Here is an 18635-nt window from a genome sequence, read left to right as displayed (position 1 = left end):
GACTAAAAAGATTGTTTCACACGCATGAATATAATGTGTGCTATTTTCCCACAATCAATATGGTAATAGCTTTTTATGTTTTTATTAGCATTAGCATTAGCATCCAGTGGATTTCCTTCAACATCCCAACTGTATACACTTTCTCTAAGGATGTGGTTACACTTGTCATTTTAATGAAATCTTTTTTCTTAAATAATCAGATTTTTATGATCTGATTATTTAGGATCACACTGTTACACATCCACACTTGACCTGAAAATATGTGCCATGCATCCCCCGCAGCTGTAGTCATTGATTTTTCTGTATTAGGTTTCAATATGGGTTTTTGAAGGCCAATACCAATATGCCAATAGCTGATATTTTGTGCCAATATTCAATATCTGTGCATTATTACATTATATGCATAATGATATGTACACATAATATGCACATATTTATATGTGCATTGTGGTTGAATTGTGTCAAGATTATCTAGAAATCAAATCACAAAGCAAACCTGACCAATCTCAAATCAGGTTTTAAATATCCTATAGAACAAAATCTGATCTAAAATCTGATCAAAGTCTGTGAACAAAATCAGATTTTTGTGCATCTTGACCTGTCAATGAATGCTTCCTGGCATGACTGGATGATAAAAAATAACACAGAAATAACAAGCATAACCATAACCCTAGATCATGTGTATACCCTCTTCCCTCATACTGTCAATGACTTTCTGGGATGCAAACTCAAAGGCTGTTTCCTTGGACATTCTATGGAGTGCTTCATCAAAAATACACCACCTACATGCTTAACACATCTTGGCTGAATACAATGACATACTACAGCACAGCAGCACCGGGCCAGGACCTCGTCCCCACCAGGAGGGGGCTGTGTCCTACAACGAATGTCATTCATCTCCCCCCCCCTATAGTCAGATCTCTAGAGAGTCACAGTGAGTCTTCTGCACTTGCCCGCAGTGCTCAGATCAGCTCAAACTCAGATATCAGTAGGTATCAAACCCTTCATCATCAAAACCTTTTAGATCAGCCTTTCCTCTGGCGGGACTTTCAGCATGCTGTCCATCTCCAGGCGAGCTCCAGCCATCTCCTGTGTGCTGGGACTGTAGGCGCCCTCCGACTGGCGCTTCTTCCTCGCTGTTAGTACCATGAAGGTCAAGCCGATGACCACTATGAGCACACAGAAGCAGACCAGTGGGATGGCCACCACTAGCCAGGGGACTCGCTCTCTCTGGGCTTGCTTCTGCAAAAGGCAAAGAGGGCAAAGGGGGTTCATCACTGATGTACAAATATACATTAAAAAATAAAATAAAATACACTGCCCATCAAAAGTTTGGGGACACCTCATTGAATGTTCTATGTTTTTCATTCTCTTAAAGCCATTTTGATCTAAAGGCTTCTGCTTAAATGCTTGAAATTAGTTTCTTAGACAAATATAAATAGTGAAGTTGATCCTATGTATGAATTTCTTTCCAAAGCCTTTGCCTTTCCATCAAGGCAAAGGGCGGCTACTTTAAAGAATCTAAAATATAAGATAGTTTTGATTTGTTGAACGCTTTTTTGGTCATCGCATAATTCCATTTGTGTTATTTTATAGTTTTGATGTCTTTACTGTTATTCTAAAATGTGGAAAATAGTAAAAATAGAGAAAAATGTGGTGTCCCCAAAGTTTTGATGGGCAATGTATATGTTATTTTTACATTTCTTGTTTAAATTAAATTTTTTTAATTCACATTTATGTTCTGAGGAAGGTCTTGTAGATTGAAAGCATGGCCTAAAAATGGAAATTGCATGGATCTATGTGTGTGGATGATGTTTTTCACTGTGGATTCACCTTAACAAAGACAATCCAGGTAAGTCGATACTCTACACATTTCTACATTTCATGTTTATAAAGGAAGTGGGAACATTGCTTTGGAACAAACTGATAAGTGGCCAGTATTGAGACTATTGCTATTGCCTTTTTATTGTATTAAGTTAGTGTTATTTTGTCTTCCATCGTGAACCAAAGAAGTGTTTTAAGCAACACTTTGTGAGGTCATATATACATGATTTTTTTCCATGTATTTTTCTACTTCTCATATCAAACCATTTTTTTCCCTGTGTTTGAGTGCTTGATATTTTGGGAATGTTTCCTATTTACACTTTTTTCTAGTATTTTAACACATTTCTCACAAATGATTCTGGTAGTAAGTTGCACAACATCTGAACACCTTCCATTTCATCTGAAAACTGTTTCTTCCAAAATGTTGTTAATTGGAATGAAGTCATGGGACCACTAGTCTGTTCAGAGGGCTATTCCTCAATTCAATATGGGCTCATAACTGAGTCAAGAGTATATTGCCTCTTTCTTGGATGGACTTGCATGTACAACCATCTTGTGGGTTACCTTACAACTCTCTCCCACGCGATAGAGAAATACTTATTAATCATAGTTGTTGTTCTTGTGTTTCAATGAATGGTACTCCTTTCACTTCAATTTTGCTTCAATATGTTATAATAATAACTATGAATCGCCTCATTTGAAATGTCTAAGAGAGTTATGAAAAAGTCCATCTAGATATCTGGTAGATGCAAAGTGTAAAAATAAATAAGAGAAATCATGGAGACATCGTTCAGTATAGGTAAATGTAATGTTGCAGATACATAACTATTAAATCTCACTGTTTTTTGTATTGTTTTTATTGTTTTTATTTTTATTTTTTCTCTCACTAAATAGGATGTATCTCTTAGACTAAACATTTATCTGCCTCATGTTTACGCTTTGTTTGTTTTTTTTGGTTATGGAGTGTGATGGGGACGGATATGAGTTGGAAGTTACTTGTTAGATAAAAAAGTTACAATTTTGAAATATTAATGGACGTATAATCCTTCACTGAAAAAGATTTAAAGATTAAAGGACGTACATTTGTGTCGCAGATTAGGCCACTGTAGCCAGGCGGGCATGTACACAGGAACCTATTGAAACGATCCTGACAGGAACCGCCATTTCGACAGGGATTAGATTCACACTCGTCTATTTCCATCTCACACCTTAAAGAGAGCAAATGCACAAAAGTCACACATTAAAAATACATCAGTCATCAATACACACTTAGGAATGTGCTGCTCTACAATACAAGATTTTGCCAGATAAAATGAAGAGTGAAATCAGACATTTTACACCCCAATTTACATTAAACTTGCAATAAGCGATATCAGACCTTATAACCAATCCTGAAACTGTGTGCTATGTGGAGATTTCATTGAGACATAATGATATAAACCAATATCCAGCTGTGTTGCTGTTTTCACCTCTTTTCTAAAGCTTGTTGTCAAATTCCGCTCCTGAACGAAGCTCCTCCCGGTCCGTTCAGGAGCTTTTCATTTTTTTAAACTAGCTTGTCTCCTCCCTCGCTGTTTAAAAGCGGCGCTCTCCCCCTCCCATTCCTGAAAATAATTCTCATAATGGCGGAATCGAAGCGAGTAAACTTGTTAAACTAGTAAACTTGTTCAACTAGTAAACTTGCTACCTGCCTCTTCACATGTCATTGTGAGACATGTAATCTTCAGCGGGAGAAAGATCTGGCAAAGTGAGACTGATAACCAGCGACACTTCTCCGTAGGTACGTTTAGCTTAGCTATTAGCCTTTATGCACGGTGCTTTGCTAGCTTTGTCTTTAGGGACAAAGCTAGCGAAGGGAGGGGTAATCCAGTAGTTTTGCTGTGCTTTATTTACAACTGTGTTGTGGTTTCTGTCACCCTCTAGTGGTCGTCACTTATTGCAGCCTTAATGTTGATATTTGATTGAATTCATAACCAAAATCATCATAATCATTCATAATCATCTGCAATTTTAAAAAGTCACAAAACATTTTTAAAAGGATGACTTTACCTGTTGCCTCCAAAACCTGGCATGCAAGTGCAGTTGGCTCCCCACAGCCCCTCGTTGCAGATGCCCGCATTTGCACACTGAACATCTTTACCACACTGGATTGGGGGATAGTCCCACCTGTTGAAAAAAAAGGTATTAAACTATGCTTGAATACTGACTACAAGAATTCTTGTCATCTATCATAAAGGTAAGCTGTTTCGAGTATGTGCACTGTACACTATAAAGCCCATTGGTTGTTTACATTGGTAAAAACAGATGGATGAGTGTTTGTACTCACTGGCAGAGTGGGCCACTATACTCATTAGGGCATATGCAGGTGTACATGTTCGGTCCATCCTCACATGTGCCCCCATGTTCACAAGCATGATGCTTACACTCATCCAGATTCTCTTCGCAGAGCGTGCCAGCATATCCAGGGTGGCAACGGCACTCAAAACCAGCCAAATAGTCTTTACAGCTTCCATGAATACAAGGCCCAGATATACAATCATCTGTGTCTACCTCGCATTGTTCTCCCTCCCAACCAGAGTCGCAGACGCAGCCGAATTTATTAAAGAGATCCTCGCATGTTGCTCCATTTAGACAGGGATCCGAATCACAAACAGGGGCACTGGTACAGCCCATATTAATCTTTCCTTTTCCAACTCTATGGAACTGAGAAAGCTGTGGGGCCTTATGGTCATCCACAAAGGGAAGGTAGACTCCTCCGACTCTTACCGCACCTAAACAACCTGTGAAACTTTCTGCAATAGCCAACACAGCACCCTTCTCATTGAGAAAGTGAAGGCTTCCGGTGAGTTCCGGCGCACTGCTAGCATCTGTGATTCCATCTACAGTGATGACCCAATGAGAGGCCTCGCTGTCCTTCTCAGCCATCGAGACCGTCACGCGATGCCACTTCCCATCGGCGACTCGACGCACTCCAGTAAAGGCCAACGTTTCGACGCTGTTGCCGATGTGGATCTGCACCCGGATCGAAGAGTCTAGCAGCCCCACCATCAGCAGATCGGAGCCGTGGCCGGCACGCAGTAGCACCGCATTCTCCGAGCGAGTCCGCAGCTCGATGTATATGGTCGTCACAGGTCCAGCCAGGGTGCCTCCAGCGCTGTACCGCACAGGGTTGTTCTCAAAAGTGCCGTTGTACACGCCTGAAGGTGAACAGGTAGAGACATCTTATATGCATTGTTTTTCAAATGTATGATTGATTTCTTCTAAGTTGATTTATTAAATACTACTATGACTAATGATGATATTAATTTATTTGCTCAGCTTTTGCTTTTGAAAACAGGGTTGAAAAGTCCTGTGCAAATAATTTGACAAGAATCAATAAAAACTGTCTGTAAACATGTTTTAAAAAGTGATGAAAAAGATTTATTTTCCCAGGTTAAGCTCTTCAGGCAGTGTACTTCAAACTCTATGGTCCAAGACAGCACTAATGGATAATAAGAATGCAATAGATGTTTCTATTGACTATTGTCAAAAGGCTAAACCTGCTCTAACCATAGTTATGAAATTACGCAAATGTTCTTACATTCATATCCATCGGGAAGGTCCACACAATGGCCCCCATTGACACAAGGATCACTGACACACCACACACGTGTTTCACAGGTCTTTCCGGTGTATTGCTCCAGACATGAACATGTGAAATCGTTGAATGTGATGGTGCACTCTCCTCCATTTTGACATGGCTCCACCTTTAGATGAAGATATTGAGATTTTGTCAAGACACAAGCAACTCAGACAGGAAAGAATCTTCAAAACAGCTTTAAAAAAGTAAAACATATGATGGCATCACGTCCATTCTGGTACTTTCGGCCTTCCCTCTTAGCAATAAGTGACAGAATAACAGTCCCATCTTGACCAAATGAACCTCTCTTGGGGAGAGATACGACAGGTAGCCAAAATAAGAAATGTTAGAGGGAACTCATTGTACTAGTAAGTAGAGGAAGGAAGAAAGAAGATTAAAGAAGTACTTCCCACCTTGCAAGTATCATCACTGACGCAGCCCCTCTCTATGTTTTCAGCATCACTTGGTAAATACACCACCTCCTCATCTGAGCTGTTCCATGCATCCACATCCAGATGCACTGTGTCCAAACGAAGGTCCTGCAGGCAACCTTTGAAGTGTCCCCCCCAAAATTCTGAGTCCCAATTTCCTGGAAGACCTCCTACATAAGCCAAATCCCCGTTGTTAACCTCCACCTCAGGGATCTCTCCTATTCCATAGCGAAGACCTGCATGCTCAAAGATCACCTGTTTATGTTGAACTTCCACTTGTAGAAGTTGCTTCTCACCAGTGGTCACAAAAATTGGAGCAGTCAAAGGAGTGCCATTGGGAAGAGAGCTGACAAACACCCTCCCCATCCCCAGGTACACTGAGAAGTAGACCTCTCCTTCCTCTTCCTCTGTGGGTCTCCTCAGCTGGAAGAGCAGGCCATCTGGCTTCAATGACCTCAAAAAGAAAGAAATGCTGAAGTTGCTCCTGTGGCTCTTGCCAACATCGTAGGTACTGAAGCTCACTGTGTCTTCGTGGCTGTATGTCCATGAGGGGAATTCTATCAGGGCGGAATTGGACATTTAGTAATCAAATTTCAAAAGCAGGCAAGTCACCAAAAACAGAAGCAATAAGTATTATTCCAGTATTTTGCATGGTGATGTATTACCTCTTCACTAGACATTTCTGTTGGCTCTCTGTTCTAATGAGCTAGCTTACTCCTCTCTATTGTGAAAATGTGACTTGTGTGTTTCGGCCAGTTACAGGCCAACGTAATTCAAGGGGATGGGAGGGGTGTTCTAATGATGTTTTTGCAATTCCTAATGGTCAGCAATGGAGATTGATAGATTTTACAGTGGTAGGTGTTTCCTTGTAACGAATAGTGCAACCACAGAATATTATACCTAAGGACTGGTTTCACAGATTTATCAAAACAGGCTTTAAAGAAATAGCTGGCGGTGAAATTGCTTACCCTCAGAGCAGCTCTCACTATGGAAGGGACGATAGCAGTCACAGCGGTGGCTGGTCCACAGGTCCACACAATGTCCATTTCCAGAGCAGGGATCAGGCTCACACCACTCAGTCTTACTACAGCCCAGTTCATGGCTTTGCTCTCCTGGAAGTGACTGGGGCAGGATAGGCTTAGAGTCTATCATCAGGTCTTCCATACATCCAATGAAACCTGCACCGCTTACAGTGTGCTCTAGAAGCTCCTCCGGTGCTCCACCCACATAGATTTGAGTGAAAGCCTCAGAGGGGTGGAAAAGTGGTCCATCTGGGCCACTATCTGTAACTCTGCATCCTTCACGATCACAGCCGGGGCCTTTCAGAATCAAAACCAGGCCCTCTTTGGCCACGAACACATGAGCATCCCGCCAATCTCCATCACTAACCAACCCAGCAAATGTGACATCCAGTTCAGACTCCTCAGAAATGGCTTTTGCATGAAGACCGCCACTGACAATCTCCAACAAGAGGTGGTTGTCCGCATCGCCTCTGTAGAAGAGCAACATATTCGGTATTGTTGTCCGGAAGCGTAGCTGAACCCCGGGCCCGTGGTGAACACGGTGCACGGTTTCCCTTCGTCTCCGCTCTTCCAGAACAACCTCGATATGAATGAACCCTGGGGTTGAGAAGGAGAACGTCGTTTGCGTGGAACATTGCTCGTCGTAAAAGCCGTGAGGGCATAAGCAAGTATGGCCATGTTCTTCACCCTCCAGCCACGGATGGCAGGTGGCTCCGTTCTGGCATTCATGGTCCACACAGCCGTAGAGTTTGACATCACAGTTATCGCCTCCCCAGGGAAGTTTGCCCGGCTCAGCTTCAGGACAATGGCAGATGTAGGAAGCCACGCCATCTTCGCACCAACCGCCATTCTGACAGGGCTGGCTCTCACATTCGTCAATGTTCACTTCGCAAATGTCACCTGGGAGGAGATGACATCATGGTTAGATATGGTGGTGGCTGACACCTAGAGGGCATCAGAGCACCACCCCAACCTTTCCAATTGCCTCCATGCCTCCATTACCTCTTGAGTCAACTGAACAAATAGGTATAAATAGGTACAAATAAGGTTTGTACCTATGTGCTAACACAGATTTTCAGATTTTACATGTTACAGAGTATTCAGTCTATGTATTTGAGGGTGCAAGGGAGAGGAGAGGATGAGATCAAAATAGAGAAAGTGGTATTGAGGTGAATACAGTGTAGGTCTTACCTATAAATCCAGCAGCGCATGTACAGGTGTAGCCATTGATTTGATCCTCACAAGTGCCACTATTCTGGCAGGGTTCCGACTCACACTCATCAATGTTGACAGAGCAGTTCTCTCCTATAACGTAAAAGAAAAAGCAAACGCCTTACAGAAACTGGAAAATGTTAATGTAAGAACTGAGATTCTTATTGATTGATTCTTCTTATTTTGCCGACCTGCAAATCCAGGCTGACACTGGCAAATATATCCAGCAGCATCAGCAAAACTGAGCTCCCACTCCATCTCCCAGTGAGAGGGGTCCGAACGCTCGAAACACTCTCCGTCATTCTCGCAAGGCTGCTCCGCACACTCATCAATGTCAATTTCACAGTTCTGTCCTTCATAACCTAGAGAGAAAAAATCAGTAAATGTAACTGCATATCTTATATTAACCCCTTTCACAACAGTTTACTGTATAAAAATGGGCAGCATCACAATTAATTGCGCACTTCTCATGTAAGTATTTATCAGAATCATAGTTCAGAATCATCAGAAGTTTTTGCTTGATTCTAGAGAGCGGGGGATGACATGCAACAAGGGTCCCAGGCCAAATTCAAACCCACAATGACACAATATGCGTCATACGTTTTAGCCAATCAAGCGACCAGGAAGCCCCTTAAATTCCCTTTGTATGTTGCCGTAAAGTTGAAATACCTGGCCAGCAGAGGCAGCTGTACTCGTTGACTCCCTCTAGACAGGTGGCGCCATGTTTACAGGGATCAGAGGCACATTCAGGAATGTCCTCTTCACAGTGGTCACCCGTGAATCCTGTATCAGTGCAGTCACATTCGTAGCTGCAGGAGACACAAGTATGGCGGGATGTAAAAATTCAAACAATAAAGACAATAATTCCAAGGGATTCTCCAGGGGCGTTTCTCAAAGGTCTAACGGGATTACCATTGTTTCTGTTTCAATTGCTACATGGTTTGTTTTGTTAGGAAACACAAACAACTTCCTTCCTCTCTTCCCAAGACGCCGCCAAAGACTCCTCAGTTAGTCAGTTAAAGGATAACGCTGGAGTTTTTTAATGCATTTCTTACCGTCAACAATCCTATGAAAATAACAAAATCAACAATGCGTTTGCTCCCATTACTTTCTGACTTCCCACGTTCCCTTTTTAGCCTTCAACCCGGAAGTCATTGGCTCCAATTGTAAGCTAAAAAACTTTAAATACAGCTCACAAAGACATAGTTTCAATTTTAAAAATCGCTAACTGTTACCATGAAAAGTCAGGCTGTTAAGTTATTACCAAATCAAATTCAAATGGAAACAAATTCTTCATTACGACGGGGACTATTTTCGGTGCTACGGAACTTCTTTCCTGAGATGGAAAACGTGTTTACGGTCGGCTTATTAAGTTGTTTGAGGAAAAAGTCGGCCGGCCCGGATATGATAAAATATGCTGCCAGAGCAACGGCGTGGCTCTTTGACGTGTTTTCTATGGCTACTGAGACATGGCTTTACTGGGCATTCATTGTTGATTTTGTTATTTTCATAGGATTTGTTGACGGTAAGAAATGCATTAAAAAACACCAGCCTTATCCTTTAACATCAGAAACTGACTTTGGCTACGTTTAAACTGCAGCTGAAAGTTTCCCATTTTTTTCCAATTCAGATCTGGACCACTTGGATATGTGGTACAAAATCGAATCCCAAGGCACGCAACCTATGAGTTGCATTTGAACTCTCAAGTTCAAATTTGTGAGCGTTGCCATGGCAACAAGTTAATCTTACATCATTTACCTGAGATAAGCCAGCATTAACATGGAGGATAACATGACACGACAATGGAAAGAAAGTCAAACAGCTGACTTGATACCATACCATATTTCATACCATAATCGAAAGAAACAAGTGGGAGAACCGTCTTTTGTTATTGTTACTCTGCACATCGCTATCAGTTCATATTGGTATTTGATATAGGTTACATCCTAGAACGGTCATCCAAAGAAATCCAAAGAAAAAAACTCAGGTCTTTACACCCAAATGAGTTTTATATTATAGAAAGGCTAACAATTCTGTAACCCTATCCCCACTTATCACCCAGGGTTATCCCCCTTTTCTATTTTCTGTAATTCATTCTCAACAGACCTATGCATCTGTAGAACTGTATGTAATGAGGGGTCAATAAACACAGGCTTTGCCATACCTGTTTACCATGTCATGACAGACAGCTCCGTTTAGACAAGGCTCGCTGGCACACTCATCCACGTCAACTTCACAGTCAGCGCCGTCGAATCCAGGCATACATTCACAGGAGTACATGCCGATGAGATCGTGGCACGTGGCTCCATTGCGGCAAGGGTTGGACTCGCACTCGTCTACCTCAATTTCACAGTTCACTCCTGATGGAGGTGGAGAAAATGGGGATATAATGAGAAAGTATTGGGAGAGAAATAAAAAGGTGATGATGACGATGATGATGATGATGATGAGTCAATGTATGTGGTTAGTAGAGTAGTACTGTAAGAAGCATTTCATATCCTCACTGTGTGGTCACAACACAAGTGCAAGTTGTCTATTCTCCCAAATACACTACCAGTCAAAATTTAGACACACACATTTTTCTTTATTTTTTTTTTTACTGTTTTTCACATTTTAGAATAATAGTAAAGACATCAAAACTATGCAATAACACAAATGGAATTATGCAGTGACCAAAAAAGTGTTAAACAAATCCAAACTATCTTATATTTTAGATTCTTTAAAGTAGCCGCCCTTTGCCTTGATGGAAAGGCAAAGGCTTTGGAAAGAAATTCATACATAGGATCAACTTCACTATTTATATTTGTCTGAGAAACAAATTTCAAGCATTTAAGCATAAGCCTTTAGATCAAAATGGATTTAAGATCATGAAAAACATAGTACATTCAATCAGGTGTGTCCAAATTTTTGACTGATAGTGTAGATCCTGCTCATGTGTAGATGTGCTTGGGGGATTAGTTGAATATGGGCTGTTGCTGTAATCATGTAATTTCGGCCATTAACACTTCTGGTAAATTACTGTTTATGGTGGGATTTTGCTTTTTCTCCAGACAATTAGTACAGTAGTTCATTTAGTGACCATAGGGATCTTTTGGTGAAAGCACAAAATCTCACACAAAATCTTCAATGAACTGCCCAACTTCTCTCTTGGTGTTTCTATTCTGGTCTTCAGATAGCTGTAACTGATGAATGCCTTTACTTTAGATTTTCAAAACAAACTGATAGACCGACATAGGAATGCATCGGAGCTGATCTGCCCCAGCCACTCACAGATAACAATGAAGCTCCCTTGACACAGACCAGGCTTACTGGAGAAAGAAACGAGTGTAAGAAAAGCAACGATGGGAGTGCTTTCTCTCACTCCGCACTGAGAGTTTATCTGACGGAGGCTGAGTCAGAGATAAGATGCCTCAACGAAACTTCCTACTGTGCACTTAAAATACTCCTCATGCCCTGTTTATCAGGAACAAACAAAACACTTTGGAATGAGCAAAGCCTAGCAATGAACAATATGTAGAAAATGCTGTAGAATAACAAACCTTCTGTAATATATAGCCTACTGGCAGCATGCAGAAACTCCTTGTCTCGCTACTGGGTGATGATTAATGCTGATTTTATGTTACCACTGTGGTGAATGATTTCAAAGAAATTCATAAACACCATCAAAAGGGGAAAGGAAACCACATGCCAGGACACATGCAAGGCATGTGATCTCATTAAAAAGCTGAGATATTTAAAGAAAAAAAATGGTTCTTTTAATTTGACATAGTGCAAAAATGCTCAGAAAATGCCAAAAAAGTGAAGACAAAGAAAGTTTTAAGCAAATGATTCAGCCTAGCCTGCTATCAGGCTAGGCTGAGTGAGGCTTTATGCTGGTGTGTGGGCTCCTTTTCTTTTGAGACAACTCACCCAAAGTTTATCCATTAGTGCCTTAGTCAAAACAGGCATAGTATCAAACACCTTCACAATTTTAAAAGAAATTCACAAATGCTGGAAGCTAATTGTTTTCCCTCAAGAAGCTGTACCTGGGAAGCTACTGAATGTGTTTAGCATTTTCTTTTGCTCCCTGTCTAACTTATATTGTATGTGCTGCACTACACTGTTACAGCCCAAATGTAACTTGCATGGAAAAAGATTTGAATCTTTATTCATTTATGGCCTGGTTCATTTATTTATTCATTCACTGTTTTTACCTGCTTATTCCTATTCAAGGTCAGACAGAGTTGGAGGAGGCTAACACAGATAGACAGACTCTCATAATGATACCTATGGACAGTAGGAGGTACGGAGGAGGATTAGGGCCACATGTGAAAAATGTATTTGAGTTCTGAATTTAAAGTCAGAATTCTATGTTTAAAGTCTGAATTCTGACTTTTTTTCTTAGAATTCTGACTTTAATCTCAGAATCTCAGAATTCTGACTTTAAACTCAGAACTCAAATACATTTTTCACATGTGGCCCTAATCCTCTTCCGTGCCGCTCTTTATGTCCTGAATTCATGTAAATTCAAATGGATAAGTGTGTGTGTCTGTGTGTGTGACAATCGACTTTTGTATGTACCTGCAAACCCGACCAGGCATTCGCACAGGTACCGGTCCTTCTCATTGATGCAGGTGGCGTTGTTTTCACAGGGGCGTGAAGCGCACTCGTTGATGTCAATTTCGCAGTTGAAGCCCTGAAAACCAGGGACGCAGAAGCAGTGGAACTCTGCCACTCCATCTATACAGATAGCCCCGTTCTGGCAAGGGTGCGATAAACACTCGTTCACATCTTCCTCGCAGGTCTCCCCTTCGAAACCTGGCGCACACTGGCATTCGAAGCCCTCGGGTAGCAATATGCAAGTCCCGTTGTTCTTGCAAGGTTTGTCTATGCAGTCAGTCACGTGCGTTTGGCAGTTCTCTCCTCCATACCCGGCGGGACATCGGCAGAAGTAGCCGTTCAGCCGGTCTATACACTCAGAACGAGGCTCAGAGCAAGGGTTGCTCTCGCACTCGTCCACCTCCTCTGTACAGTTGTCGCCCGTTAGTCCGTCCGGGCAGATGCAGTGGTATTCTGCCATGCCCGGGGTGCTGGTGCATTCTTCACAAGGCGCAAAGAAGCAGGCATCGTAGAGCTCATCGCAGGCTTTGCCCATGTATCGGACCCCGTCTCTGGCACAGATGCAGGCGTAGTCGTCCATGGTGTCGACACAGGTTGCTCCGTTCTGGCAGGGGGCAGACAAGCATTTGTCTGATGTGGCTGTGCAGAATATTCCTGAAAATGAAAGGAATCATGTCATACGTCATTATGTTGCTGTAAATTAATGTTCCTAGATAGCAGTTATGCAGTATCTGGTTTAAGGCATGCCATAGGCCTACAAATAACACAGAAGATCCAATGTAACATGCATCATGGCAAGTGGGTATGCATTAGCTGCATTAGCATTAGCAATAATATGGTACCAATGCTTCTGTAACCAAAGCAACCCTACAGAGGCAATCAGTATTATACTATAATATTTTTCACATTCACAACACATACATCTGTTAGCATCAGTAGTAATACATTAAACATATTGAAATGACAAAATCTGTCATGATTTAGCAGGCAAAATTATCAGAGGATAAACTACGTTGATCAAGTGTGACCAAAATGGGCCACCTGGTTGTAAACCCATTACGACTGTTCATTCTGACATTTCCTTTAATCTCCTCTCGTCTAATTTGAAAAGACAAACTGTGTGGGAGAGTCCTCACAGTCATGGTGAGATTAAATCCCCCACCCCCCACAACCACTGACCACTTATCTGTCAATGTTACTACTCATTGACAGATAATAGGGTTTAGGGAAAAAAATAGAAACCTAAAAAAAAAAAGGCCAATATGAGCTTCCAGATCTGGGTATTTGAATTCTCGCCAGCATAGTTTAGTACAGTGGTTCTCAACGTGGGGTCCGGGGACCACCAGGGGTCCTTGAGGTTGTTCCAGAGGGTCCCCAGCAAATTGATGAATTGTTAAACTTCACTTCATTATTTCATTTACAAGAAGTTAATACAATGTAGACTACGTATTTTGGCCATAGTTATCTCTCTACCTACAATCATTGAATTGAATTGAATAGTCATTGAATTCTGGACAAAATCGTATCTAACAATACAAATATTCTCAGATTTGGGTCAAATGGGGCTCTGTGGGCCTAATTTGTACTACATTAGCGGTCCTTGATATGAAAAAGGTTGAGAATCACTGGTTTAGTACATAGGATAGATGCAAAGTTTATATTAAGTGGCCACTTGCCGGACTAGGTGCCAGATGATTCAACATGCTTTGATAACTTCTTCAGGTCACTGGCTCTTGTTGTAGACTGATCCAGTACGACAACACGGCAACTCCCATTTAACACCTTACCGCCCATACCCTTATAGTTAAAGACTGAAGCAGCCTTCATTATGAAAATTAAACATATTGATTAACATAGCAATTTAAAGAGGAATACCACTGAATTTCACTGTTCACATATCTGTTAGCCCCAGATTTTAATCACATTATGTACAAATGAGTGACCATTCAGTACTGTCTACCGTAGCTGGGGAGCAGAGTTTGTCTTGCCGTCTAATCTGTTATTTCATAGGAAAGAATAGTACAGCTTCATTCTGAATGAAATCAAAATTACTACTACTGATAATTATTACAACTTTTTACTACGGAAATTATTACTATGATAATACCCAGGCTGATTTTGTGAGAATAATGATACATTTGTCACTCAGATTTGATAGAAGACATATAAAACAAATTCTTTTAACCACAAACAACTGTAGAGCCCACAACATTGAACCCTCATTCATTTCAATTCAATTCAATTCAATTCAATTCAATTCAATTCAATTCAATTCAATTCAATTCAATTCAATTCAAGGTGCTTTATTGGCATGACAGTTCATCATCAGGCTGTGCATCCCATACAATGTCATCACCAGACTTTACATCCTGGTGACATCCCACACTACAGTTTGTTTTACTCCTCTAGTTTTAGGAGATGGTTGCTCATGTTCAGAAATATTGATTGACCGAAATTGACTGGCATTCCCCTTTTGGTTTTTTCACAAGTTACAATGTAAATGAACATGAGGCAGGCCCAATAGGTTGTCTCTCTTGTTAGCTGTAATGTTTGTTTTCTCAATTAACTTGTAGCCAGAGCAAACCATGAATGTATTGTGCATACAGTCGCTGTCTGAGCCTGTAGGACCTTTCTGTACGTTGCTTTGCTAAATGGAACGGAACCATTGAAGGGGGATGGTGTCATTCTGTGAGGATTTACTATACATTCACTGTCTCCCTTCACCGGCCAATGCCGTGAGCTCTGTGTGGAATCAGTCCACATTCCTTAAATTGGGCCAATCCCAACTCCCCATCTAAAATACCCACCACCTCCCACTCCCAGCCTCCCGACACTTTGATCAGTGTTCTGTTTCCAAATTCTCATTGAAGCGGAAGATATTAACAATGAAGCGAGGGAGGGAGGGGAAAGCAGGGGGATCGAGTGAGGAAGAGAGAGAGGGAGAGAATATTTAATGAGATAAACAGGTAGCTGCTATCGGATAAGTCTCTAGATAGTCGCACTCGTCGAATGTCCCAAAAGTTGGTCATCGTTCGGGACTTTTGGGGACAGGAGGAGAGAGGCATAATGACGAGCCAATAACAAACTGAGGACACTGTTTGTCTTTTGCCAGGCAGATGGCCATAAACTTAATCTCTTAACACCGCCGTGTTCCTGCCATCATTACCTGACACGGGAGTTAAGAGTGGTGAAGAGACAGAAAGATTCTAGGTGTCGACACCGTAGGGACGCTGACTCCCTTGACCCTGCACGATTCTCCACCTACTGATCTAAATAGATAATCATCACTTCATGCCTTTGAACTCACCACATTAAACCAAAGACAGAGACCATTAGTGTTTCCCAGTAGGGAGCACACCCGACTATTACGCCTGAGGTCCACGGGAATGTTAAGAGCCCCTCAAGAAGCATTGCAATGGTCATGAACCCATGGCGAAATCTAGGATTTAGGACCTAGGATTCCCAAAGTGTGAAACAAACTGGATACAACTGCTTGACTTGTGTTAATGCCTACAGATCGTGTCTACAATGGCCCTAAACCCAGGAGGTAAAAATGGGTCTTGCTGATGCTCAAATGCTGATGCTCTAATCCAGAGACTTGCAATGACTGAGCATGTAGGGGTTCAGTTTCTTGTTCAAGGACACTTCAACCACACACATGGCTGTTGATAGGCACACATTGGTTGCTTTGTATGGATGTTGAACCTGTGACCTTTTGATTATGGGACCGTCTCTCTAGCCACTATGCCTCCCTGCCACCTCATCCACATTGACTGTTCCACACACAAACACACACACACACACACACACACACTGGCTCTATTGCAAAAAGGAGTGTCTAGTTTAATAATTTTTAATAAAGACTGTTGGTGGTGTAAACCATGCTTCATCACTTGCCCTCACAACACCCCAATAATAATGATTATAAACAGATAACCTATCCTTATCATATAAAAAAATAAACTCTCTCTTTCTCACTTATCAGTAGAGCATTCTCCCTTCAAGATTCAAGATTTGCCCCTCAAAAGGATTCTTCCCCAGATGATGATTCCTCCCCAGTGCCACAGTGCATGATTGGTTACATCAAGGCACCAAGATAGCACCCCAAAATGCTCTACTTCTAAATGCCAAGGCGGATAGTTTGGAGGAGACAGGCACCTGCTGTGACCAAAACATCAAAAAAAGAGAAGGTCACAGACTCATTCAAATAAGCATCCCATATGGTCACAGCCTAACAATACACACACAATAAACACATTTGCGCATCTGGTTACATTTCTGTACATATTGTCTGCTAACCTGTAAATCTGTCAATAATTGTCTCATGTTTTAGCATGATCAAGATGCTGTATCTGTATTTATTATATCATCCTCAAAATGTTATATTTGTTCTATTCTCATCTACAGTATATCCTGTTGTTTGCAGCTGCAATGACCCAATTTCACTACAGTGACCATTCAAATCTTAACAAATTGTATCTAATCTAGTGAAGAATTACTACCTACTCTAAGGGATGAAATGAATATAGAATTAATATAACAGCTATGCAAAGCGTTGTGTGCCTGCAGAATATCCCATCCCGTTTGTGTGTGTGTTTCTGTGCAGTGTTCATTCCCAGAGGGGAGAGAGAACATAAACAACTATGCCTTTCAAATAGGAACTTTAATCTTGGGTTTAGGGTCAGGTTTTCGCTTCAAATGTTGCATTACAGTCAGTCTTAGTTTCGGGCCAGCGCAGACCTCTATTATGTGGTACCAAAGATAAACAGAAGCTTGGGCTCCATAGTAGACCTTGACGTTCTCAACAAATACCTAAGGTGCTTCAAGCAGAAAATATTAACATTACCACTATTTCAATAAGACTGGTTCACAAACATCAATTGAAAGGACACTTCATTGTCCTATGCCCACTCTGCCGAACTATAGCTTGCAAGTACTACTGCTCAGGCTCCTATCCATTTTCACTAAATGCATGGAGGCAGATTTAACACCCATCCATGCACACCTTAGAGCACCTGGTCATACTAGCAGACTATCAAGAGGCAGCAACATGTTGCTGCTACTTATTCACTTTTATTTTTTACAGTCTTGTATGTTCTCACACTCCTTTATTGCTCAAATTGAACTCAATGAAATGGAACATTAGCCTATCAATATAACTCTGGTTCCTTGAAGAAAGGGAACATGGTGCAACAATTTCAGGCCCCTTCATCACTCCTTACCAGGATTGATGTATTGCAGGACAAACTAAGGGGCTTGAGCGTGCTGTATGTTGCATAAATATCCCTTGGTGAATGATAGGGCTGTCCACTTACAAAATGCTCAATTTCCCCTTGGGTGTGAATGAGAAAGCTTCAAATACAGGGTCAGAGAAGGCAAAAAAACAAACATACTCCTGTGTTGCACCTAGTGTCCAATACACAAGAAACCAGGGTTATGTTCATAACCTAACATTTCTTAATGAGCATGCACAGTACAAAGCCAACACTTGTGCTTAGCCAAAGAAATGAGCACCCGCAGGGAAAACTTTCTGTACCCTTTCTCAACAAGAAAAATAAGGAATCATTAGAGCCCTTTCAGGTTCCACCCCACTGTATTGCTGCAACTAGTACTGAATGCAAGGTCTTAACACAGCCGAACAGAGACACATGGATTGGGCAGATCATGGCCCAAAGGAAGTCACTTTAGACTGGGAAAGTGCCAGTATGCTCTCTGTTTAATTTTAGTGTTACTTTCAAGCCATGAAAAAAGTAGCTTTTAATTGAAGTCTGTGTCACAACAAGCCTAAGCATATGGCTTGATCTGAATAGGAGACTTCAGATGGCTCCATAAGGTATTGACTGTTCAGTGGGACAGTGCTGTGTGTGTACACCTTCAGGCTTATAGGATTCACAAAGAAGCTGTTGGGTTCTTCATGAGCGCTCCACG

General features: G+C 41.5%; 1 protein-coding gene across 1 annotated transcript in view; it reads right to left on the bottom strand.

Moving 5' to 3' along the window:
- Positions 1-1020: 1020 nt before the first annotated feature.
- The window catches only part of crb2a (crumbs cell polarity complex component 2a), a 28074-nt gene continuing 10459 nt past the window's right edge, over positions 1021-18635 (bottom strand). Inside the window, exons 2-13 of the mRNA XM_071917548.2 lie at positions 12669-13361; positions 10273-10468; positions 8778-8917; positions 8300-8470; positions 8088-8201; positions 6843-7796; positions 5857-6431; positions 5405-5570; positions 4151-5021; positions 3874-3990; positions 2906-3032; positions 1021-1242 (exon numbers count right to left, since the gene is read on the bottom strand). Of these exons, the coding sequence (XP_071773649.2) occupies positions 1021-1242; positions 2906-3032; positions 3874-3990; positions 4151-5021; positions 5405-5570; positions 5857-6431; positions 6843-7796; positions 8088-8201; positions 8300-8470; positions 8778-8917; positions 10273-10468; positions 12669-13361 (4346 nt within the window). The remainder of the gene's footprint in view (positions 1243-2905; positions 3033-3873; positions 3991-4150; positions 5022-5404; positions 5571-5856; positions 6432-6842; positions 7797-8087; positions 8202-8299; positions 8471-8777; positions 8918-10272; positions 10469-12668; positions 13362-18635) is intronic.

The sequence above is a fragment of the Centroberyx gerrardi genome, chromosome 2 (genome assembly GCF_048128805.1).
Source record: "Centroberyx gerrardi isolate f3 chromosome 2, fCenGer3.hap1.cur.20231027, whole genome shotgun sequence".
NCBI classification, from domain to species: domain Eukaryota; kingdom Metazoa; phylum Chordata; class Actinopteri; order Beryciformes; family Berycidae; genus Centroberyx; species Centroberyx gerrardi.
This window is presented reverse-complemented; position numbering and strand designations above follow the sequence as displayed.